This window comes from Taudactylus pleione, unplaced genomic scaffold (assembly GCF_031769625.1).
Source record: "Taudactylus pleione unplaced genomic scaffold, aTauple2 ptg000146l, whole genome shotgun sequence".
Classification (NCBI taxonomy): Eukaryota; Metazoa; Chordata; class Amphibia; order Anura; family Myobatrachidae; genus Taudactylus; species Taudactylus pleione.
Window position 1 is genome coordinate 4,158,151 of NW_028284548.1, and position 26,999 is coordinate 4,185,149.

Below are 26,999 nucleotides of genomic sequence, written 5' to 3' on the forward strand. Positions count from 1 at the left end.
TTCATTGGCAACTTGTCTAGGTGTACGGTGATACTGTGATGTCACGGAAACAGGTTTGGGTTTGGTGCACAGCCTTTGAGAACGGTAGGACAGACGTTCAAGATGAGCAGCGATACAGCCGGCCAAGCACATTCACCACAAATGACAATTTGTGCGGCACTGACGGTTTGATTCTGGAGGACAGACACATTCCAGTTAGTGATATTGCTGACGAACTGAACATCTCAGTGGGTACTGTGCACAACATTGATCATGAGCAACTGGGGTACAGGAAAAATGTTCACGCTGGGAATTGAAGTAACGGACAGAATTTCACAAAACCAATAGGATGGAAATGTCTCTCATGCACTTGTTGTGTGGTACCATGAGGAGGGAGTGCAGTTCCTCCAGCGTATTGTTACAGGCGATGGAACGTGGGTGTATCATGTGACATAAGAGATGAAGCAAGCATCCATGACATGGAAACACGAATCATCTCCACCACCAAAGAAATTCAAAACAGCTCCATCAGCAAAGAAGGTTATGGCAACCATATTTTGGGACCACAAGGGTATGCTTCTTGTGGATTTCCTCACCAAGGGAGATAATGTGAATGCTGTCTGCTATTGTGACACAATGAGCCGGTTGTGGAGGGCAATTTGTCGATAATGACCTGGGTTGCTGCGAAAAGGGATCGAATTGCTGCACAATAACGCCAGGCCACACTCTGCCAACCGCCCGCGCGAGTTATTACGGCGTTACTATTGGGAGGTACTGGACCATCCTAACTACAGCCCTGACCTGGCACCAAGTTATTTCCATCTAGTTGGACAATTTAAGATGCACCTGGGTGGTAGACAATTCGCAATTGACACTGAAGTTCAGCAACAGTCATATCCTTATTTCTTCTATGCTGGGATAGGTGCCTTGGTGTACCGTTGGAACAAATGCTAAGACAAGTTTGGGGACTATGTGAAAAATAATCTGTACCAAGGCCAAACTATTGATTATATGTATATATACACTAGGGATGTGCAGGCTCGGATAGGTTCGAGTTTGCACGTGGAGTTCGGATTTTTCCCTCCAAAAAAACGGAACTCAGAAAGAGGCAAAACGTCATCTTGCACGGACGAACATCATCATTCCTGGACTCAAAAGTCCAGGAATGATGATGTTCGTCCGTGCAAGATGACGTTTTGCCTCTTTCTGAGTTCCGTTTTTTTGGAGGGAAAAATCCGAACTCCACGTGCAAACTCGAACCAATTCGAGCCTGCACATCCCTAATATACACACACAAGTTGAATAAATGTACGCAATGCGAGGTGTTGTTACCTTATTTATTGAACCACCCTCATATTAGACCTATTTACATAGAGCACTGTAGAGCCTGCTTGAAAAAAGGTGTAGTGGTAAGTGCTACTATATTGAACAATTTGTAACACTTCATTAAGCATTATCGGACAGCAGCAATGGTCTAGTTTGCAATATAGAGAGAGCAGGCACTTGAGTACTTGGAGCGATTCATAAGCTTCTTAGGATAGTTTAAATGACATCACATTATGAGTGGTGAGAACCGATCTTGTAGACATAAAAATACTGCAGTAGTTGTGCAAACAGAACTTGTCGCCAAAGATCACTTTGTCTACCACAAATTTTTTAATAGTTCGGAACAGCAATATAATTATATATAAAAGGAATTATTCATAGCAATGCTATAACTATAACAGTTATATTGTACTGAGAGTTTGTAATCGGTCAGAATGCTTTTTTTAAACAGATTTTTACTGGTTCATTTACCATGTATCATTACCATTTTTTTTTTACAATAGAAAATGTAACAGTTGAATACTGTAGGAGTGCCCTGTTACAGAATACTGCTCGCTTTTCCCCTAAGCATTACAACTAAGGAAGGGATTTTGCAACTACGGAAACAAGTAAACAGATTTGGAACATCTCATGCCCATAGATATGTTTTGTAGGCTTTATCTCCATAGATATATACAGCATTGGCTTATGCAGGACCCTATAAAGCTTTGAAAAATAACTTACTCTATCATACATTTACTTACCTGCTCATATGCCCAGAATTTCATAGCGGTCTCTGGGGCTATTTTGATGACATTCACTCCATTCCCTCTCCACAGAGATCTAATGCCTCCTTCCTTCACCATTTGCCTCAGACCTGCCAGCATGTTTGAATTTCCTTTGGTCCCATGAACCTGGAAAAATGAAGGGTTTAATCAGTCAGTGCAAAATAAGAGTAAACATTTCTCTGTAAATTGCATCCTTGGGGACTCCTGCTGTGGATATCTATCCAGCATGGAGGTCTGTAAGCTGCTATTGTCAAACAAACACATTTATTAAACAGTATTAAAGGAAATACATGGCAAATGCTGCATATTTTTTAACTTCTTCTCCAGGAGTATATACAGAATATAAAATCAGGTCCTGCCCTGCTGCACCTACTATATAATCTATATACAAACAACCTAAGCTCACTGCTCATTATTCATTTCTTATGACCAATATTTTAGAGGGAAACTTAAGACCTATGTGTTACAGTAATGCCTCTAGTCATACAATTCCCATCTCCAGCTTGCTTTCCCCCATAATTACTGTAAGTAATGGCACAGATTGTTTAGGTCCATCTCAGACACAGGAAGAAGAATGAAAGAATGGAGTTGAACAGCCATAGCCGTTGCCCCATTAACTTTAGTTCGTTAACGATCAATAGTTATTATACTATAATATATAAAGAGATATACGAGGGCTGACTGAAAATAAATAAATTTAGACTACTTTTATTCAGAGACAGATGACTCCACAGGATCTGAAGATTTTTCTTTTTCAAAGCAGCGTCCTTCACATTCAATACATTTTTGCAGCGTTTCAAACAATGATTCATAGACATGCTGTAGTCTGTTTTGTGACATCACAGTTAGTGTTGCAGCTGTGGCACTTTCACTTCATCATCTGTTGAGAACTTCTTTCAGTGCAGTTGCTTTTTCAGGGTTGTGAATGTCCAGAAATCACAGGGCGCTAAGTCCGGGCTGTATGGAGGGTGTTCCAGTGCTGTCCCATTAATTTCAGTCAGTGCTGCCAATGCAACAGCAGCAACATGTGGTCGGGCATTGTCTTGGAGCAAAAAACACTGTTTCTACAGCAAATGTGGTCTTTTCCTCCTCATGGCTCCACACCAATGGGTTTTCAGAATGTTTGCATAGTAGTCACCATTAATTGTCTATCCACGGGGAACCCAGTGCTGTAGGATCATACCGTGCGCATCAAAGACCAGCAGAAGCATGACTTTACAAGCCAAAGGAATCACATGGAATATTTTTGGCGGAGGCAAATTTGCGTGTTTCCATACACTGGACTGTTTGGATTCTGGATCATAATGACGAAACCATAATTCGTCACACGTCACAATTGATGTCAGGAAATCGGGTATCATCTCAGACATTCGAACGGTGTTCTTGCACGAGTCAACTCGTCGTCGCATCTGCTAGTCTGTGAGATTTCAGGTACCCACCTGGCACACACGCGATGCATTTTCAGTTCCTTTGTCACAATATGCTGAACCCGTTCAAATGAGATGCCAAGTGAAGCCGAAAGTTCACATTCGAGTTGGTCTTCTGTCATTTTGCAACATCTCCGCAGCTTTGGGAATGTTGACATCTGTAACCGCGATGGATGGTCTCCCAGAATGCGCTTCGTCAGTCACTCGTTTAATTTAGGCTAAAGCTGGCCACACACTAGACCAACTTACATCCAACCAGCCAACTTGTTGATTGGTTGGAATGAAAATCTGGTAATGTATGGGAGTAAATGATGATCAATTTGCTCCTAAATGCCAGAAAACAGATGGAAATGGTCGTCAGACAAGTTTGTTAAATGTTTGAGCTAAACAATTTGTTCAAACAACAGTTTTTGTTCATTTTCCGGCGTTTGGGGGCAAATTGCTGATTGTCATTTGCTTTCATTCCTTACCAGATTTTCATTCCAAACCAATCAACAAGTTGGCTGGTTGGATGTAAGTTGGTCTAGTGTGTGGCCAGCTTTAGGCTACAGAGTGGAAAGAGATAGGTTTAGGTTGCAAAGGAGGGGGGGGGGAATACTTATCTAGTTGGATCGGGATTCTGACAGTTGGGATGCTGCTGTATTGTGACCGCCGGCTTCCTGACCACCGGGGTCCTCGTGCCCAACCCAGAAGTATGTAACATGAGAGAAAATTAGATGTCTGTCCAATGGAAGATGTTTGAGGTTGGCTCCTAAAAGGCCTGGAAGTTGGTCACAGAACCTGTCAGGTAAGCCCTATCACACCTGCTACAGTGCACCATTCAGGAGTCTATCCTTCTAAAACTTAGAACATTCTAACTGTAATTCAAAAATATTTTTTACTACTTACAGGGAAGTGAAGTGTAAAAAACAGGTGAATTCTTTCAGATAATCTTTTTATATAAACTTGCTTTTAATCCACGTAAATAATTCCTAATTTTCATTTACAGAGGCTGTCCACTTTTGGACAAACTATTGTAGGTAGGGTTACCCCAGACAGGAACCCCAACCTTACCTGTCCATCTATATCTCACAATAAAGTTCTATGGAAGCATCTATATCTATATGGAGCTCTGCTGCAGTGCCAAGGACAGGGTATAATGCACTCCCTTCCCTCTCAGCCAGTGTGATACTTTTTGTGTGTTTTTTTGGCAGCCAGCTTCATGTAATGGGGAGATTGGAGAGAAGGAATCACACTGTGGCAGAGTGGTCAACATTACTACTGCACAACACTGGGGGTTGGAGCATGTGTGGAGTTTGTATGTTCTCTACAGATTTTTCCTTTTTTTCCATAATCATTTTTTGTTGACATAAAAAAAAAAAAAAAAAAAGAGTCAGAATGCAGATAAAAACAATACAAAAACACATCATGCATATGAATATGACAGAGTGGTAGGTAACCATAACTTCTCAACAAATGCCAGGAGACAAACATATAACATGATTCTAGTGATAAGGGCATATCATATGACAACGAATGAGAAAATAAGAAAACAAACTAAAAGGTTACCCCTCCATCTAATAGCGCAATACTGTACCAGGTTGTTTACTGAAAGCTGCGTTTGAGTGCTAGTTTCATGTCAGGAGACACTGTACATATATAGGGAAGCCAAACAGAAAATAATTTCTCAGCAAGCCTTCCTTTATATGTGGTTGTAGTGGTACCATCCAAGGTAAATAAGTACTAGCGTCTGGGCAACAGCAAAGCAAGCCCTGGTGTGTTAGGTTCAATCCTTTGCGAGAGAACAGTTTCCTTCGTCGCAGCAGCGATATTTGTCAATAACAGTTTCTCTGCCAAGGATAAACTATGGACAGGAGTGTGCGTGTATTTGCTCAAGAACAACCAGTCAACGGTCATTGTACAGTCTATGTGTAAAGTGTGTTCTCTTACAGGTTTGAATAGGTTTCTTGGTTTCCTTTCACAAAGTGAACAAATATATTGACAGGTTAATTGGCTTTTGACAAAAATGGAACATAGTATGCATGTGTGTGTAATAGGGAATGTAGACTATATGCCCTTAATGGGACAGGGACAGATGTATATGAATAGCAACTAAATGCACCCAAGATGGCTGCCTCACCTTCTGCAACCTAAGTAAAGTGCTTTGAATCCTATATGAAGATTGGCCCTATCATTATTTATATGCACTCTGGAACGAAAGCATTTTTATTGCAAGGTGGTTGTAAAGGAAACCCTTAAAGTTTCAGAACTTCTCTAGCTTATAGCTATTCTATCACTTGTACTAGCTGGTAATTTGATATGACAAATAACCCATACCAGCTTGTATTTTGTCATTATTTACTGAATAATAAGCCAATATAAGAAAGCCATGTACTTCTTACTTATAAGTAAATAATTTAAGCCAATGCTCACCATTATTTGATCATCAGGACGTGCTACAACCACTGTTTAAAAGTTTGGGCTGAAGCATTTGAATTTGAATTTGTGACAATACAAAAGGAGTTACTCTGAAATGGACTCATAGAAGCATTCCTGTCTGAAACGTATTAGAAGACCATTACAAAACAAGTTACAGTGAAAGAGATTATGTACCAATGGCGAACACTGAAGACAGTTGCCAACTACCCCAGGATTGGTAATCCCAGCAAATTCAACCCTCAGGCTGTATGATGCTCCAAGAAATTACAAAGAACACAAAAGGTGTATGGCAAATGTTAATGTCCATCAGTCTAACATCAGAAGATGACTGAACAAGTATGGCTTCAAAAGGAAGAGTAGACAGGAGAAATAATCTCCTCTCCAATAATTTCACTTCAGTTAGTAAGTTAGTTAGTTCAGTCTGCAAGTTATTACTTCAGGTTACTGCTGCTAAAGTTAGTTCTACACGCTACGGAGCCATGAGGTGTGCTTACGGTCTTACAAATGGTTTCTTATATTGACAAAGAACAATGGGTTATAGTAAATAGGTCACATAAGAGTAGATCGATTTTAGGACTGGATGATTGCTAATTATATCCATAATCTTAGACTACATTCCTGGAACCTATACCTGCATCATGACTTTTAAACGGTCTAGGGGAGCAGTTCCTGTGCGGGACACAGCGCCGGCCATACCCCCGGCCATCAGCTGTTTCCACCACTGACCAGTCTTCTTCTCCTCCTCTGTAAACTCATCTGGGATAGTGAGACTGTCACCAATATCCAGCACCTGAGGGCACAAATCTGTATCATTATGTGGCATGAAATAGACTAGTACATAACCCTGGTTCATTCTATTTGTTACTGACATGAGATCACACACTGTAGAAAATACCACATCCCAGATCTTATGGTTTAGGTCATACTTTTTTTTTAAAGGTTGTAACATAAAATTATGAATAGTTTCCCAAAAAACAAACATTTAAATGAATCTGTCCCCGCCAGAATCTTGTGTAGCAAGCTCACCGTTGAATGTTTCCAGTAACGGATAATTTCCTGAATGTCAGCTGCTGGGTTAAAGAGAAAATGGTCTCTCCATTCATTCCAATCCACAGTGAGGGTGCCATCTGCATCCATGCTGCAAGCCAAGTAAAAAAAAGAAAGAGAATGAGAACTGTGCCATATATTATATTGCTATTTTTGCAATATGGGAAAACCTATGTTGTTTTCTATAAAGCTAGAAAATACAACAAGTATTATTATTGCTGGAGGTGCAGATACCCAAGATGAACACACACAGGGCTAACGTGCAGTTTAGACCACATTGTCAAGAAATCACCATGCATGCGATCCTCTAATGAACATCTCCAATTACTGTACATTTACCGAATTGGACACAGATCCTGATGTTCAGCAACCTGTGTGTGAAGTCTAATATAAGCAAAGTAAAGTAAGGGTGTGTGCCTGTAAATGTGATAACATGCACACTGTGACAGACATATTGTTGCGGGTGGTTAAGGGCTGATGAATATAGCGCATGACGGCAGTCGCCAGCTCTAGCAAGCTGCTTGTGACAGGCTGTTTTCAAATACACCACTGTCACCGATTGGTTCCTTCTATTGCTTGAGCATACAGTATGATTTTCTATGCGTATTTAAGCAGGTCTGTGTTTTTCTTGCACGTGAGATCAGGAGTTGTTTGTAATGTATTATAGTACTTGAAATTTTATTGATAGTTAATTGCCAATGCATATTTTGCAAGCAAAACAAATGGCTACAAACCTTGGCCTAAGTATAAATGATGTATGTGTGGCGTAAATCGAGCACATATGATGACCTATACATATTTTGCAATAGTTTCAGCTTTGCATATACTGTATATCCTATCGCAGCATTTTTGTGTACATACATAGTGTCTTGTGTTTTTAGAAGCAATTACGACCAACTCTGCATCAGCAATCTGGTGCCAATATAGCAACGGTGCTTACTGGTATTACATTGGCTAGATATAACAGTGTCATGACACAACTGCTACAGTCAGTTATGTATATTAATCTTCTGTGAAGGTCCAATACTGAGTCATCCCAATGCAGGATATAGTGTTTGAGGGAAAGGACACCCATTATGTGAATACGGGTAAGAACAAATGTATTTGGAACATAGGGAGAAAAAAAAAAAAAAAACACAACTGTCTTTTAAAGGTCAGAGACACCCAGGCATTCCAACAGTGTTAAATAATTGACAACTACTAAAAGGTTATATACATATAGGGATAGGTGCATGGTGCACATTCATATTTGGGAGACCCAAGATTTTGTTTCTCAGATCAACCAATTTAAATGACAGATGGTAAGGGTGGAGACTGGCTTTACAAAATGCCACTGGGCTTTACAAATCTGCAAGTCGGCCTGAAAACCCACCAGAAAGACTTGTAAAAAGAAATTTTAACAAAAACACAATAAAGGTCAATAGGTGCTTAATGATGTAAGTTCATGTGAAAATGTCGCTGGTACAGGAAACCAATTAGAAGTGCCAAATAGTTGATTGTGTTCTGGCAAATGATTGATTAGAATGTGACCAAATCCTTTGCTAACATTAAATATAATCCAAGCCTATTGTATTTATTAATTTGAAGACGGCCATCTTTGCTCCAAGCAATAACTAAGTCAGTAGCACTAGCTAAGCTGGCAACACAAGCGTGTCACTTTAATATAGTGATGATAATCACAGGGAGGAGTTACAGTCAGGTGCATAAATATTGGGACATTGACAGAATTTTCAGATTTTGGCCTCTATTCACCACCACAATGGCTTTGAAATGAAACAAACAAGATGTGCTTTAACTGCAGACTTTCAGATTTAATTTGAGGGTAATTACATCCAAATCAGGTGAACGGTGTAGGAATTACAACGGTTTCTCTATGTGCCTCCCACTTTTTAAGGGGCCAAAAGTAATGGGACAAACTAAACAATCCTAAATCTAACTTTCACTTTTTAATACTTTGTTGCAAATCCTTTGCAGGCAATTACAGCCTGAAGTCTGGAACGCATAGACATCACCAGACGCTGGGTTTCATCCCTGGTGATGCTCTGCCAGGCCTCTACTGCAAATGTCTTCAGTTCCTGCATTTTCCCTTCAGTTTTGTCAAGTGAAATGCATGCTCAAATCGGATTCAGGTCAGGGGATTGACTTGGCCATTGCATAACATTCCACTTTTTAGCCTTAAAAAAACTCTTTGGTTGCTTTTGCAGCATGCTTCGGGTCATTGTCCATCTGCACTGTGAAGCGCCGTCTAATGAGTTCTGAAGCATTTGACTGAATAGGAGCATATAATATTGTCCGAAACACTTCAAAATTCATTCTGCTGCTTTTGTCAGCAGTCACATCATCAATAACTACAAGGGAACCAGTTCCATTGGCAGCCATACATGCCCACGCCATGACACTACCACCACCATGCTTCACTGATGAGGTGGTATGTTTTGGATCATGAGCAGTTCCTTTCCTTCTCCGTACTCTTCTCTTCCCATCACTCTGGTACAAGTTGATCTTTGTCTCATCTGTCCATAGGATGCTGTTCCAGAACTGTAATGGCTTTTTTAGATGTTGTTTGGCAAACTCTAATCTGGTCTTCCTGTTTTTGAGGCTCACCAATGGTTTACATCTTGTGGTGAACCCTATATATTCACTCTTGTGAAGTCTTCTCTTGATTGTTGACTTTGACACATATACACCTACCTCCTGGAGAGTGTTCTTCATTTGGCCAACTGTTGTGAAGGGGTTTTTCTTCACCAGGGAAATAATTCTTCTGTCATCCACCACAGTTGTTTTCCGTGGTCTTCCGGGTCTTTTGGTGTTGCTGAGCTCTCCGGTGCGTTCTTTTTTAAGAATGTTCCAAACAGTTGATTTGGCCATACCTAATGTTTTTGCCATCTCTCTGATGGGTTTGTTTTGATTTTTCAGCCTAATGATGGCTTGCTTCACTGATAGTGACAGCTCTTTGGATCTCATATTGAGAGTCGACAGCAACTGATTCCAAATGCAAATGTCACACCTAGAATCAGCTCCAGACCTTTTACCTGCTTAATTGATAATGAAATAACGAGGGAATAGCCCACACCTGTCCATGAAATAGCTTTTGAGTTGATAGTCCCATTACTTTTGGCCCCTTAAAAAGTGGGAGGCACATATAGAAACCGTTGTAATTCCTACATCCGTTCACCTGATTTGGATGTAATTACCCTCAAATTAAATCTGAAAGTCTGCAGTTAAAGCACATCTTGTTTGTTTCATTTCAAAGCCATTGTGGTGGTGAATAGAGGCCAAAATATGAAAATTCTTGCAATGTCCCAATATTTATGCACCTGACTGTATATGGCTAAAGCCCTTTGGAACTGGAAAGAACTAAAAAGGCACAGGGAGTCAGCAGTCTCAGGGGAGCCTGAGTAGCAGATGTAGAATGAACAGTTATCTATTGCAGAATATGATTATACAGTGCACAGTTGAGCACTAGGGCAAGCAGAATGAATGGAAAAGCTCATGTAAGCACAAGGTATATGAGAAGCGTAGCCTGATACAACCCATGATCTGATACACTTGGAGGTAAGCTACAGTACACAGGGCTTAAGCAGTAGTGTTGTTGGACACTGAGCACAGTTCAGAGTCTGGTACCTTTGCAGGCAACCACCAACAAAACATCAGGGAATAAGCTGGAATGAAGAAAGTCAAGTTACAGTATACGGCAGGAGAGCGTTACACAGATAACACAATCTTCCAGACTCTATGCGCAGTGCCACCTGGAGCATCCTTAGGATGCTTCAGACGGTCACACCACTGCCCTTACAGCTCCCCGGAGCATCCTGGGGATGTTCTGGGCATTGCTGTAATCACCGGCAATTGTAGCCTAGCCTGTAACGTCATACGGAGGAAGCGTTGCCTGCACCGGGCCTACAAATGATGTTATATATATCAAGATGGTCCTCGGCAGAAAGAAGGTTCCCCACCCCTGCATTAATGCAAATCAAGCCTGTTTTTGCATTTACTATTATTGCCCTTTACAAATGGCAGACAAAACTGACAAAAATCATGAGTTTTGAAAACCCATTACTTAGTAAATATACCCTAAGAGATTGTGGACAAGATGTCAGTGTCTGCATGCACTGGCCAATGATAGAACACTGTGACAGAATTGGGGGGAGGGAACAGTCACCTCCATTAAAATGAAGGAATGCATGTGTGTACAAGCTATGAGTCAGTGGGGTTCAGGTCTTTAATGGGATGCAATTGAAGCATTCACTTGTATTTCTGAGGAGAAGCACTTTCATCAATTTAGAAAATGAAAAAAAAAAAAACCTCCTAAAAGAAAAACAGCCTTTGTGTCACACCTAATTATCATAAATGTGAGCAACAAAGCATAAACTGAGCAGTGTTTTAGCAGGAAAGAAAATGACAAATGTAATGTATTAGAAGAGATGGCAGTAAACTGCTAGGAGGATGGAGTTTTGCTGTTCACATTTTTGGACAGTGTGCCCCATCAGATGTTTTTGCTTCGTGTGCTCCTACTTTGTGGTCGCATCTCAGTTTTGTTCTATCAATGTTGACAATTGTAAAGCGCAACGGAATATGCTGCGCTATCTAAGAAACTGTTAATAAATAAATAAATCTCATAACAGCGTGAACCTTCATGTACACTGGACAGACCGTCTATTGCACTAGTCAGAGGGATACCAAGCAGTTCTGCGCTGTGCATCCCAGGGCTCTTTGTTAATCACCTCCGGGGAGTTCACACTGACACACAACACCACTAGTATAGTTTTCAGCAAGAACAAACTTGTTTTGGTTAGAAACCTAATATTTAACCCTAGCCTATGTATTCATTCATTTTAGATCAATCATTAGGAAAGCTTTCAGAGTTAAGTATAGTTTGTAAAACTTTTTATAGTATTTATTTACATTTTAAAAGTGGTTCTGGTTGAATCCCAATGCATTAATGCCCCTATGTATCAAAGCTGGGAGAGAGAGATAAAGTTGTAACAAATAAATTGCCAACCAATCAGCTCCTAACTATCATTTTTAAAACACAGCCTGTAAAATGTAAATTGGAATCTGATTGGTTAGTACTTTATATCTCACAATTTTATCTCTCTCCCAGCTTTGATACGTAGGTCCCTAACTCTATATTGAGTAAATGAAGCCTAAATGTACCCTCACTTCCATGAGTTATACTACACCAGTAAGGGAGTGACTGCAATATCTGTTTAGAAAATGTGAAAACATAAATATAAACAAGGGGAGGTTCAAACATCACAATACAGTTTCCTATATAAATGATAACTGTTACCAAATACAGCAAAAATGTGTCAACGTGTACAAGACTATGTACACAATTTGTCAGCACTGGGAAAGATTTATTGTTAAATAAAATTATTAATGAACCAAAATACAGTACATTTTTACATTATAAAGAATGTTAAAAAAAAGACTGCATTTTAGAAATACTGTAAGCATTATGTTTTAAAGGTGTAACACCAACAATGTGATCTGAATAAAATAAAGAAAAACAGTTGATGTAAAGACGAGATATCCGTCACATCAGTACTGCAGTACTGTAATTAGAAGCAATAGAGGAACATTGGCAGTAAGTATAATGTGTGTGAGGAGATGAGGGTCCATGATCCAGGTAGCAGTCCCTGCATCGCATCTCATCTCACACAGACAATATACCTCTATAGCCTTTTTTCCTGTTTCGCAGATTCTGTACAGGACAATTGGGAATAGAAGGAGCTGCAAGAACCGGTTATTAATCCTATTGCATGTTATGTTAAAGACTGGGGACATTACAATACACACTGTAATAGCATATGTATTGTTGCCAGGTTTGTTAGTAATACGGGTTATTGTATTTGGGTTGTTGCCTTTGGGCCTGATTCAGTAAGGATCGCTATTGCGCTCACAATAGCAATAACGCACAGTCTCACTGCGAAGATATGCTAATTATTGCGATCACAATGCTATACGCAGTCTAACATAAGGACGCCCCCTTTACCTTACACACATCCATAATACTTAGCAAGTCTGCGAAACCATCGGTAACAGAGTACAATCACAACCTCAGACATACTTGCACAAGCTCTGACCTTACTCAGAAAGTGCTAACCTCATTGCACGCAGTAAGTACACAAGCTGCCTAGGGCATCACAGTGGCTAATTTATGCACGCCCCTGCAACAGCATTCAAACGCACTGACATGCCTGTGTTTCACCTACCAGCCCCCCCCCCCCTCCCCCCCCATCACCACCCTCAAACTGTACTTCCTGTCAATCACTCTGTGAGGGGTCTGCGTAACCTCTACGATCGCAATCCCAATCGCAATAGCTAGTTCGCGCACAGCAATTGGCCAATTGCGTGCGTATTAGCAACTGTGATCCAAGCTGAATCAGGCCCCTGCGTTTGCGAAATGCCAGTTTAGGAGCAGTGTGGTTGCTACTTTATCTCTCTGCATTTTATCTCTCTCCAAGGCTTAATACATCTCACCCCCGTCAGCTAACTCACTTTAAAACCCCCACCTTTGCAAGTCACAGAACTGAAGGTAGCTGAAAGCTCAGTGGTATACAGTATGTTCAATCGCTCATTTGTCTAATAGGATCCTATTATTATTATCAGGGATGACATCACCAGACTTTAAGGCACCTTTAACAGGAGGGAGTAGAGAGGACACTAGCTCTGTACCACGCAGATATTTAAACTGATCATTACCTAAGCTGAAATCTGACAGGGACTCCAACTTGGGGTGGCGACCCATTCCTGGACAAGAAGAAGGGATAAAAGAGGCTCCAGGGAGAGCCTCAGTAGAGGAAATAGTAGCTGTACATTTTCTGGTAGGAACTAGCTTGTGCCAGGTGCAGTGAGAACCAGCGGTATATTCGCTTGCTCCATCGAGAGCTCACTGAAGACAGACTTGGTGGACTCAGTGAGCCCCACAGAAAAGGACTGACTGACAAATGGTTTTTACCACAGCGGTAGAGGACAAGCAAGCTAAGCAGCCATGTTCATCAAGACTGAGCAGAAACCAGCAGCGCTCCAACAATACAATAAAAGCAGCATATCTGTAAACAGGACATCACGCAGCGGGACAGGTCTCAGCATCCTTTTCATCAGCGGTATTTGCCCTGAAAATGTGGGTAAGCAAGATACCGTAATATGTTTAACAGCAAAAACGGTTACAGGGTGTAGGGCACACTGAGTGAACCGATTCTTGATCATATTAACTACATACAATAAACACACTATAGAAGGCAAGTTACTGTTTTACATTGTGTGCTGTCTACAGAAAAAAAAAAAAAAAAGTATCATTACACCTTTGCTGTTTCTTTTCTGTGTGATCTGGGACTCACAAGGTGCCATGCCTGATATAAACAGCCAACTTTTTGACAAGGCGATAAGGCACATACAGCAAAGCAGGTGTCCTCATAATGTGATAATGAGTGCCAATCAATAATTATGCTACTTGCCCAGCACACTGGCTAACAAGTGGCTAGTTCAGAAGTTAATTTGAAAAGAAATTAATCAAAGTAGTATATGACAAAAAGAATTTGGGGGCCTTCTCCCTCCTCCGACTAAAGAGCATAAATTGTCATATCCAATTTTGAACTTTGGTCACAGCAGATAGAACTGAAGCTAGTTAGATTCCCTTTGAATTTTGAGAAAACATCCAACAGGTTAAAACCTACTCTACTCACTGTTGGAGATATGTATCGATTCTTGGAGAGAGATAACTTGGTGAAGTTGACCAAAACAACCAATCATCTTATATCTGTCATTTCAAAGACTGTGGGCCTGATTCAGACCCGCTCGCGAGCGCTGAGCGCTCACAAGCAGGTCGATGTTGGCCCAGTGCGCATGCACGAGACCCGGATAGCGACGGCCAAGCCGTCGCTATGGGTCTCGTACCAAATGGGGCGTGCTGTCGAAGGTGAGTGACAGCACGCCCCCTTTGGTGGGCGTGCCAGGGGGTGTGGCTGCCCAGACGGAGGCGTTCCTATGGGAACGCCTACCGTCTGGGGCCGGCCCCACTGACATCACAAGCGATGTCAGTGGGAGTGCCTTCGGCTCTGATAGAGCCGAAAGCACTCCAGGGCTTGCGGCAACGAGACCCTACCACAAGGGTCTCGTCGCAAGCCCGATGGTCTTGACCATCGCGACCATCTTTTTGGCCGCTCGCTATAGCTGTGAGTGGTCACCCACAGCTATGCGAGCGGCCAGGAGGCCGCTCTAAAAAAAAAAGAGAAGGATGGCCCTGATTCAGAGCGAGCGCTCTGTCAGTGTCCGGCTCTGAATCAGGGCCTGTGTTAGATAAATGACAAATAGAAGCTGGTTGCTTTGGGTAACTTTTCCACTTTATCTCTAACCAAAGCTTGATACATCTCTCCCTGTGACTGATATTTAAAATTATATTTTGATTTTTATTCTTACTTAAATATAGACTTATTATTTTTCCAAAAAAAGCTTCCTTTTGTGATATGCATGTTTTCATCCAGTTACTACATTAGGTCCAATAGACCACTCGGCTCTTAACATTCATTAACATTTATAAAGAAGAGTCATCTAGCTACTAAAGCATTTGGATGGAAAGTATCCCGAAATTCACATTAAAAAAAAAAAACTATTTTCTGACCTTTTGAGGATTTTGTTAGCATGGTCTGGTGCAATGTTTATGCCCAAAGCCTTTAGAGAATTTATGATCTCCGATGCTTCAATCTTCCCTGGGGTGAAAAAGATAAAGAGAGGACCAAAAAAAACAGATAATATAACTAGTGCTGACCAGGTACATTAACAGAGGTGAGCAAAGCTCCAAGAGGACATCTATGTACACTACATATAACCTACACTACATATAAGCTTTCTCATAGACCAGATATAGACAGAGATAGTACCTCACTTTACTTCTAGTTCCCCTGATTTGTACTGTTTAACAGGGATTCTTGGAAAGAAACATGAATAGAATTTATGGGCTAAAAAAACATTGCCACAATGTGTAACCAATCCAATCCCATTGCCTCCACTGTGTAGTACTTGTAAAGTGTCTTTGTTTTTTTTCTTTCCACAACAGGAATAATCACCATAATTATACAACAAGGTTTATTCATTTCCTCTCCAAGACCTGTGATTAGCAGAAGTGGCACAACGCTTTATACATAGTCCACTACCTATGCTATGAATACTTCCATGGCAGGACAGGTTGTAAAAGGATGTCTAAGTGTGCATTAAGAGATGTCACAGTACAGGTGATAAATAAGGTGGTCCTCAACAGTGTGCCCACACTCCCGCTTCCTAGTCCACCCTTCCATGAAGTGTCAGAACAATGCAGCAGAGAGCCATGATTAAATGGTTTATCTGGGTGTGGTACAGTCACTGTGTCACAGCAATTCACAACTTATGTACAAAATTAAAGTATGCAATGTAGGCCAGCCGGTAAGGGCTTGTTGACCTAAGTAGAATACTGCTGTTGCGTTCCAGCACCAATGTAATACCAGTATGGTGTGGACATGTCGTGTAGATGAGCACTTAAGATATAATAATATAGTGAATACATCAGTAGTAAACAGAGTGTAAAAATCATTTTACATTCAAATGCAGTCTGGATAAAAGGTATCTACAAATGAGCAGATACAGATACTCAACTGAATCCCATAGGTCACAACTAGTGTGGTTGAGCAAAGATCACATACATACAGTAGAAAGATGGTGAAAATTGTGATGCTGTCTGTTCCACCAGTCCTATGCAACATCTAAAATGATCCCTTTATTTTGTGTATACACACAATTAGTGATGTGCAACTAAATAGGTCTAAACCGGCCAACTGCCTGTGTACAAATGGTCCTAAAGATTGTGATATTGATATTAGAATAGCCAGCTTCTTCCTTTAGAGTGCCACTTATTATTGACCCATGTGGAAATTGCATCCATTTATCATTTAGATATGCCTGAGGTTCATATGGAATGTACTAATCATGTAAAAAAAATAATGAGAAAGTCCTATGCTAGGAGTGAAATGCGTCAATTTGAAGGTGTGTGACACTGCAAGGAACATAAGTTACGCACACTGTGGATGAAACATCACCAAATTAATTGTAAGTGTAAGCTGGTAAGTATCACTTATTTTTCCCATGTGTACTATTGCTGCTATTATTATATTTACAATTTGGATTTAAGATTTTTGATACAGGTCTGTATATTTGCAATGACCACTAAAGTGACTATGATTTGCTGGCTGTAGGTTTTCTAGCAGTGATTCTATGAATTTACCTGTGTGCTTTATGTAGGAGAAATATCAATGTACACAATTCGTCATTATATCCTGACTACCATGTTTATTTAGGAATATTTTTACATAGATTTTACTGTTTATATATAAATGTATGCTTAAAAAAAGCAGAAGTTCAATGTTTTCCGCTTTTGAAAGGGTGTTAATGAATAATTCCAATACTCTTATTTATTGATTTATCCATATAGCACTGTTTGAGCCTGTGTACATGTATCAAGAAAGAGCATAAACTTTAATCCCTAGAAAATTCAGAGCAGAACAATTAAAAATTAAGAAAAAAAAAAGTCATATATAGGCGATTTACAAATACTATTTCTTATAATACATAGAGATGTGTCCTGCTACATCTTTGCTCCATATGCCATGTAGCGCGGCCTGCTAGTCGCGCTGTGCCGTGGCGTATTGAGTCGCATCGTAACGTACTGAAGCGCTGGAAAAGCCGGAGAGTGTAATACAACTCTGTCCACCAGATGTCGCTTTTTCTAAACTGCACTGCACATGTGTAAAAAAAAAAAAAGACAATGCAATGTCTGTAGTACTGCCCACTGATGGCTGACTGAACCTGTCATTAGGTACGCTATAGTTGTCATGGATCGAGAGCTGTACTTTAGGGTGTAATAAAGGATTAAATAATTCAGTATGCAAGTCCAGAGTACACTTTTGTAGGTGTTCTGCCATCATTATTACAGTATATTATGCTAGATACACATATCAGCAAGATAACAGCTCATTTTAGAAAAGTCAGTGCCAGTCTGTGCAACATTGATCTGCAGTGATGGGCAGCACTTACACAGTGATAACATGCCTTAGCAAGGAACAGTTGGGTTTGAAGGGCACTGTACAAAATCATCACTGAACTACAAGTCTCAGCTCGGAAAGGAAATATCTTTAAATTACAAGCGGACTGTGCGTTTTATGCTGCACGCTTGCGGCAATGTCGGCACTGCTGTGCCACTAGGAGCTTGTACAACAGGTCGCTAATCGGTACACAACAGTAAGTGCCGGTCACTGCGGCACTGTAGAAATTGGTGTGCGTCGCTCATACAGTGATGGCATGCCTGAAAAATTAACAGTGGGTACTGTATAGTTTGAAATCTTTGGGGCAGGTGGTGTGCCCTCTAGGTCCTTTCCCCCAAAACAAGTAAGCAAGGCTGTTGATTGATAGCCATATGGCTTACAGACAATCAGCAGCCTCTTACATTAGAGCGGCCTCTGACTGGCTTATGGCCCAGCAAATTATGGAAACCTCTATACTCACTTAACTCCTGGCGTAGCTTGCTCCCCTTGTCCAGTAGAGTCCCTGGACGAAAAAACGATTAGCGCGGACGCACGAATACTGTAGAGATGTATGTATTTACACATACATCTCTACCCCAATAAAATTACAGAGACCGGGTGGTTTCCGTCATTTGCTGGGCAATCATCCAATCAGAGGCTGCTCTAATGTAAGCGACCGCTGATTGACTGTAAGCCGCATGGCTGTCAATCACCAGCCATGCTTGCTTGCTTGCTTTGGGGGAACTCTCCACGCTGCGCTATTCTCATGCCACAACTTAGAAGCCTGTATGGCACGTTAAGAGCAAAGATGTAGCAGGACACATCTGTATATAAAAATGTGCTGCATTAACTAATTCATCCAAAATAATGATAAAAAAAAAATAAAATAAAAAACACACAGTTCCTCACCATCTTTATTTTTGTCCAAGCTAGTAAAAGCAATTTTCATTTTTTTCTCATGTTCTTCCAGATACTTCATAAACTCCCCAAAATCCAGTTGTCCATCCTTGTTTGTGTCACCAGCTGCCACAATTTTCTGAAGGTAAAGAAGAGCCAGGAGTACAATGGTATTATATAAATACTACATTCAATGTATACATTTTTAAAAGATATTAAAAATGGCCTTGCAGATATCAAATAGGATGGCAGACAAAGTCTCTCTTGGGCAATTAGTGAATATTAAAAATGGAAGCAATGTGCATATAAAAGCAATTAAAAAGCACAAATGCATCATATAAATTCATTACAATAGTAAGACCAAATGAATAAGAGCTGCGAGATACCAATATAATGAGTCACATGATATGAACGAAGATGATTGACCTTTATATTTATATAGTCAAAAGTAAAACCAACCAAAGATTGTAATCAGCCCTGAAGTTTTGTAAGCTGGGTACACAGGTGTGGGTTGAAAGGTCAACAATAATAATTCGACACCTGAAGGTTGACAGTCAATAGGTTGACATGGACAGTAGGTCGACAGGTATAAAAGGCCGACATTCAAATGTTCGACATAAAAAAAATTACATGTTTTTTTTTTATTTTAGCCTAACCTTAAAAATCATGAGAAAACAGGTCAACTTTTTTTTGTTTGTTTCGACCATTTGAGTGTCCACCTATCATCTGGATACCGGGTACACACCATACGACAGTGCGACCCAGCGATGGAACGATGCGATGTAACGATACATCATGCGCAGCACACACTGCACGATTCGGTGCACGACGGCGCGATGTATCATTACATGCTACATGTAACAGTAACGCGCCGTCCATTGCATCGTCCCATCTCCATGCAGAACAGCAGATGGGATGATGCGATCAACGACCATAGTGAACGTGATCAGACGTACACACTTCATTCGATACATTGTATAAGTGTGTACCCTGCTTTAAATTCTCTTATTCTGCGTCGTGTGGGTCAAGCATTCAATATCATGACTTAGATGCAAAAATTATCTACGTTATTGTCTTACACTAAACAGGCGAAGCAGGAAGCACTAACGATGAGCTGTATTAACAGCTCATCGGCTGGAGCAGGGGAGTGAACACTCCCCTTCCGGCGATCCCCGGCTGAGCACACAGCACATCAGGCTGTGTCACACTCCTGGTCGGCTCCACTGGGCACAAGCGTAATTCCGCAAGCATCGAGAGATCCTTCATGTAGCCCGGCAGCAGCAGAGACAGCGCTGTCCCTGCTGTGCGGATAGGACAACACCAAGCTGCAGCTGTCGATATAGATAAATGCAGCTGGCGGAACGTTCAGGCGAACTGACTGTTCATACATTGCCCAGGCTATCGGCGCTGATATCTTGTAGATAGCAGCGCCGATAATGACAGGGGGGCATAGCACCCATCATTTAATTCCCAGCCCCCCAATAATACATGGGGGAGAAGCGTCATCAGCACACGTAACGTGCACTGATACCGCTTCGGCGGTTAATACATCTACCCCAATATGCCATAGGATGTGCCACTTTAGAATGCAGAAGATTAGTCTCAGCAGATTACCGTTGCCGGATAGAATCCCAGGGTGCCAGCATCCCAGCGGTAATTAGCGGGGTGGGGGGAGGTTTAGGCACTAGGGGGGGGGTTGTCCAGGCACCAGGGAGTGAGGGTTAGGGTAGGGAGAGGGGGAGGGTTAGCATACCGACCACCAACTGGCGATATGTTAACAGTCGGGATCCAGGCGTCAGGATTCTGACATCTGGATCCAGTCTGTCGGTATTACCATATCCCTTTATCTCAGATCACTTTATCTCCATCCAAGGCTTAGTAAAATAGACCCCATAGAGAGCCTGGTCACCAGAAATTTTCATCATACATACGTTCCTATACTCCCGTAGCGCTAACTATTACCACTTGTCTAATGAAGTAAGCATTGTCTGGCGAAATACATTCAGGGGTAGATGTATTAAACCATAGCAACCAATCAGCTTCTAGCTCTTATTTATCCAGTACATTCTATAAAAGGATATCCATATGAATCAGATTTTATCTAACTTCTCCATTTGTCATCTTTATAAAATATTTGATACAACTCCCCATAAGGGTTTAAAGTGTTCCCGTGGCACTCCGAAACAGAAGGGACATTGGCCCTGATTCAGACCCGCTCGCAGCTGCTGGCCACTTGCTGGGTCTGTGGGCGTTTTTTTTTTGTCTACAGGCCATTCGCAAAGCTGTGGGTGTCCACCACGAGCGGGCTGGAGACCGTCGCGATTATCGTGACCATCAGGCTTGCGACGAGACCCTGGGGTAGGGTCTCGGCTGCCGCAAGCCAGAGTGGACTTCCTGCTCTAATAGAGCAGGAAGTCCACTATTGACATCACTAGTGATGTCAGTAAGCCCTCCTACAAACGCCAGCCGTTCCTAAGGCAACCCCTGGCATTTGTCCGGCCACCCCCCCTACCCGCCCACAAAACAGAGCAAGCTATCATTTAACATCGACAGCCGCCCAGTCTTGTTGCAAGCCCCGGAGCGACTGAACTTCAGTCGCTCAGCGGGGCTCGCTCAGGCACATGCCGGACGCAGCGCATGCGCAGGGTTATAACAGCAAGCCGCTTGCGAGCGGCTCTGAATCGGGCCCATTGTTCAATCTCGAATTGCAGATTGGAATAAGATTGTACTTCTAAATGAAATGGCAGACCTTGTGTATCTCATGGTTCAGTAGAGTTAATGCAATATAAATTAACCTCCTCAGCTATTGTACTTGTTCCAGACTTTGCTGGTCCCTGTCCCGGGTAGGGCCCTGGGCCCCTTGCAAAACCTCTTTAACCATTTTATCTTGCAAATGGTAGGCCTCATCTTCATAGATCCATCTTAGCCAAACCACTATATGAGGGAGGCCCCGGTCTTCTGATACTACAATCTTATTACCAAGCAGCACAACTTATTTCATGCCAGGTCAGATCCTGGTTGCAAGAAGTGGATGAATCTGAGAACACTATGCTCCAGGATAGGAGGGTTGACGGCATCCTTTGGTTAACTAAACTACTCAGGCCAGCCCGACTGTACGAATCACTCTAGCAGTGTGGTTCAGACTTCAGACGTCTCATGATCTGGCTCCTCATACTTCCCTCACGTCCAATATATCAAATCATCCTCTATTTCCTCCAGGGTGTAATACCACCATAGCATCCTTCTGGTCAATTTAGGCATGTGAAGAGTGACTTTGCTCAGTCATCGTTTGCAGATCTTCAATCCCATTGTTCAATGCCTCCATCTGTGATTACCAATACCTACAGATTGTTAGCTTTGTTAACTCGGTTTCCTTCCCGTGCCTTATGAAGGCTATCCCCCGTTTGAACACCTCTGCTTATACAACAGGCCGTAAAAGGTAATTATATGAGTTATGGTAGACTTATCCAGATAACTCCTTTTCTTTGAGGTCCATAGGGTCCACAGGGTTACCATGGGGTTATTATGGTTGGAGACCAGGCACCAAACAGTTAAACCTTCAGATCTCAGGATGTCTCGGGGATCTCGAAGAAAAGGAGTTAACAAAAAAGTCTACCATAACTCTTATTTTCTTCTTCAGGGTCCATAGGGATACCCTAAAGCAGTTCCCCTAGTGTGGGGGACGCTCCTGAGCAGAAAAAGGATGCTTCCTTTGGGTGACGAGAACCTTAGATAAGTGTGGACAGAAGACCACGTGGCTGCCTTGCACAATTGTTCAGCAGAGGAACCATAGCTAAATGTCCACGATGGCCCAACAGACTGAGTAGAATGTGCTGTCACCGTGCTTGGAACAGGAAGATCAGCCTGTGTGCACACCTGAGAGATAGTCATGCGTAGGCATCTCGCCAGAGTCTGCTTATTAGCTGGCCATCCTAGTTTGTGAAAACCATATAATACAAAAAGAGCATCTGGTTTTCTAACAGAGTTTGTACGCTCCACATAGATACTTAGAGCACAAACTACATCCAGAAAGCACACCTACAGAAAGATCTGGAGCCTGAAAAGCTGGTCAATTTCTTCTGTCACATGAAAACGAGACACTACCTTAGGAAAATAACCCTCCCTTGTACGAAGAACAGCTTTATCCTGGTGAAAAATAAAAAATGGGTAGCGACAAGAAAGCGCTTCTAAATCAGAGACTCTGTGTGCAGAAGAGATAGCGAGGAGAAAAAGGGTATTTGCTGTCAACCATTTTAATTCTACAGAGTCCAAGGGTTCATATGGGGGTGTTTGTAGCCCCTTAAGAATCAACGACAAATCCCACGCTGCTACCGGTGGAACAAAAAGGAGGCTGAACTTGCAGAACGTCCGAAAAAAAATTCTAATATCTGGTAATGAGTTCCTCTGGAACCAGACTGACAAAGCAGAAACCTGCATTTTAAAAATGGCCAGGCAGAGACCACGGTCTAAACCCGCCTGGAGGAGAAGAGCCAGTATCCTGGAAATACTAAACACCTTAGGATCATACTTTCTGTGGGCACACCACTGACCAAAAGAATGCCAGACCCTGTAATAGATGAGGGCAGAGGCAGGTTCTCGTGCCCTAAGCACTGGAAAAACCTTTTGCTCTTAAGATGGAAGATTCAAAAGCCATGCCGCAAAAGCCAGAAGAGGTTAAGTCTGGATGCCAGCAGGGAGCCTGCGTTAGCAGATCCTGCCATAGAAGAGGAGGATACGGAATTGTCTATTGACAGATTCTATATCTTGGTGATCCAATGACGTCTGGGCCAAGCAGGAACCACCAGTATTACTGTTCTGCCTTCCTGCTTGAATTTCCTGAGAACTCTTGGGAGGAGGGAGATCGGAGGAAAGAGATATGCCAGCTTGAAGTCCCATCTTACTGCCAGTGTGTCCACGAAGGCTGCTGATGAGTCTCTGGACCTAGACCCTTACCTGGGGACCTTGTGGTTGTGACGTGATGCCATGAGATCTATCCCAATTCAGTACTCCTGGTATGAATATTGGCGAGATGGCCGGAAGATGGTGTTCTGCCCAAATCAGAACCCTTGTCACCTCCTTTATGGCTGCGTAACTTCTTGTGCCTCCCTGATGATTGAGGTAGGCCACTGTTATCGCATTGTCGGACTGGATCTGAATCGGCTTGTCCTGAAGCAAGTCCTGTGCCCTGATAAGTGCTTTGTATACTGCTCGCAGTTCTAGAATGTTTATTGGCAGATGACTTTCCCGATTTGTCCATCTTCCCTGAAAGGTGTGATGACCTGTCACTGCTCCCCATCTGCAAAGACTGGCATCTGTAGTGAGCAGCACCCAATTTGGAATCCAGAACGGGCTCTCTTTGTTCAGATGATCCTTTCTCTCCCACTACAGGAGGGAGTGACGAACCTCTGGAGTAAGAAGGATCCTCTGGGACTTTATTCGATTATACTGTCCGTTCCACTTGGAGAGTATCAATCTTTGCAGAGGCCTGGAATGGAACGGAGCATACCCCACCATGTTGAAGGTGGATACCATTGATCCCAGGACCTGCATTTCTAGCAGAATAGATACGCTTTCGAAGCAGCTTGTGTATTCGCAACGATAGGGCCACAATCTTGTCCTCTGGCAGAAACACTGTCTGTGTCCGAGAATCCAGAAGAGCTCCCTTATGTACCACCTGCTGTGTTGGAAAAAGTGATGGTTTCTTCCAATTGATGACCCAGCTGTGCTTTTGTAAGCAGGCTGTGGTCAGTTGAAGATGGTTTTGTAAAACGACCAGAGTCTGTGCCATTATCAGTAGGTCGTCCAGATATGGCAGAATTCTGACTCCCTGACTCCTGAGATAGGCAGTCATGACTGCCATTATTTTGGTAAAAACCCGGGGAACCGTAGATAGGCCAAAGGGTAGAGCCCGAAATTGTTAAGGCTTCTGAAGGACAGCAAACCGTAAAAATTGCTGGTGGGGTGGTATAATAGGAACATGCACATATGCATCCTGAATGTCCAGGGAAACCATGTAATCCCCAGCTCCATTGCCAAAATAATTGATCGGAGATTTTCCATACAAAACTTGGGTACATAGATAAATCTGTTGAGGGTCTTTAGATTTAGTATAGGGCGATAAGCCGCATTCAGTTTCTGAACCAAAAATAGATTGTAATAATAATCCCTTCCCTGTTGCAATACAGGAACCGGGACTATTACCCCCACCTGCAGCAGGCAGTGAATGGCTTCCTGAAAGGCCAAGGCTTCGACTGCATCTGATGAGGGATCTGTGCAAAAAAACTTCTGGGGAGGATGCTTCTTGACAGTGAGGCATACCCCAGAGAGACCACTTCTCAGACCCAGGCATCTGCTTGATGCCAACAATCCACAAACTGAAGAAGTCTGCCTCCCACCATGGGATCCCCCAGGAGGAGGCCAGTCCCATCAGGCAGAGGGTTTGTTACCCGGCTAAGAAGCTGGACGTCTTGCCGACCCAGACCTCTTAGTTTGTTGACTTGATATTTTGCGAAAACTAGACGCCCTAGAGGAAGGCTGTTCCCTTGCTCGTCCCTGAGAACCGAAGGACCGAAAAGAAAATGTTCTAGACTTTATACAGCTGACTTTTATTTTATCCAACTCTGCTCCAAAAAGTACTTTTCCATAGAAAGGCAAGACCTCTAGTGCCCTCTTTGATCCTGTATCAGCTTTCCAGGATCTTAACCAAAGGCCCTGCGTACCACTATTGAAGCTGCTTATGCTTTAGAAGCTAATTTTCCAGCATCTATAGCAGCTTCTCCCAGATACGAAGCTGCTTCTTGTATATGAGAGATATACATCATCTGTTCCCTGGTATCATTTGGTAAAGAATTTTCCAATGCTCCCATCCATTCTTCAATCGCTTTGACTACCCAGGCTCCAGCCATAGCTGGACGAGTAACAGCTCCAGATGATGAAAAAATTATTTTAAGACACGCCTCAATCTTTTTATCCGTGGAACCCTTCTGGGAAGATGCCGACAGAATAGGCAATGTAACATTTTTGACTAAATGTGTTACATTAGCATCCACAGTAGAAGGTACCTGCCGCTTAGCGCATATAGAAGCCGAGAAAGGATACAACGATGTTATTCTCTTATTCACAGAAAAACAATTGTCAGGGTTACCCCATGCCTCATCCATAAGCTTAGTGAGCTGATCAGATAAAGGGGACTCCGTTTTTACTATGGGCTAGTTCATCATCCTGAATATCTAGGATTGATTTAACTGCCTTCACCAAAGCAGGAACATCCACTGTGGACGGATGGTCGTCCTCCCCCGCGCTAGACCTTGGAGAGGAAGTATGCACATCATCTGAATCCTCTGATGAGGTGTCTGAATCCATATGTTGAGTAGACTGATAAAAACATACTTGCACTTAGGTGCACTGGACTGGTTAGGTTGCTCTTTATGACAGACAACACACAAACCAACCTTAATGTCCTGTGGGGACAAACAAGTCATTCATGCTTTACATGAAACCAGCATAGAGGGCTCCCCCTAATGTATCCGATTATCTTTTGACATGTTCAGTAAAGACAATACTTGCAATGTTATGTGACAGCCTTCACAAAATCTAAGTGAATGAAGTACTGCGTCGGGGAGGAGCTGCCGAGGGAGCGCCTACCTCCCCCAATCTTCGTTAAACAGCCAGGTACGCTGGCCTCGCGGCAGCAGAAGAGTCTGCTGCCGATCCCCGGCATCAGACGATAAGGTTCCGGTGGTGTAGTGAGGACGTGGACAATCCCGGGCCCTGACAGCAGCGGCTTCTAGTGCGTCTCTGACACCAGAAGCAACGACTGCCATGCACGATTCCCCGTAAGCGAGGAATTGACTTACCCGACCTCGCCATGCGTCCGGTTGCAGCCCAGGTCGCAGCATTGCGGCTAGCAAGCTTAGCCACAACCCACCAAAATCACCAGCCCAGTTACTGGGGTTGTGGCTAGGCGGTGGTAGATGGAGTCGCAGTATAGGTGTCTGAATTCAGACGCTTAGTACCGCCAACCCAAAAACAAACTAAAACATAAAATAAAAGCTTAGGACTGCCAGAGCAGTCCTCTGTTACAA

At 42.5% G+C, this 26,999-nt stretch overlaps 1 protein-coding gene across 2 annotated transcripts in view; it reads right to left on the reverse strand.

Annotated features, from left to right (window-relative positions):
• The window catches only part of SLC25A24 (solute carrier family 25 member 24), a 65,627-nt gene that overhangs the window by 13,185 nt on the left and 25,443 nt on the right, over nucleotides 1-26,999 (reverse strand). For both annotated transcript variants that reach the window (XM_088474052.1, XM_088474053.1), the window contains exons 3-7: nucleotides 18,928-19,054; nucleotides 15,591-15,678; nucleotides 6,944-7,055; nucleotides 6,549-6,707; nucleotides 2,049-2,198 (exon numbers count right to left, since the gene is read on the reverse strand). In XM_088474052.1, coding sequence (XP_088330178.1) covers nucleotides 2,049-2,198; nucleotides 6,549-6,707; nucleotides 6,944-7,055; nucleotides 15,591-15,678; nucleotides 18,928-19,054 — 636 coding nt within the window. The remainder of the gene's footprint in view (nucleotides 1-2,048; nucleotides 2,199-6,548; nucleotides 6,708-6,943; nucleotides 7,056-15,590; nucleotides 15,679-18,927; nucleotides 19,055-26,999) is intronic.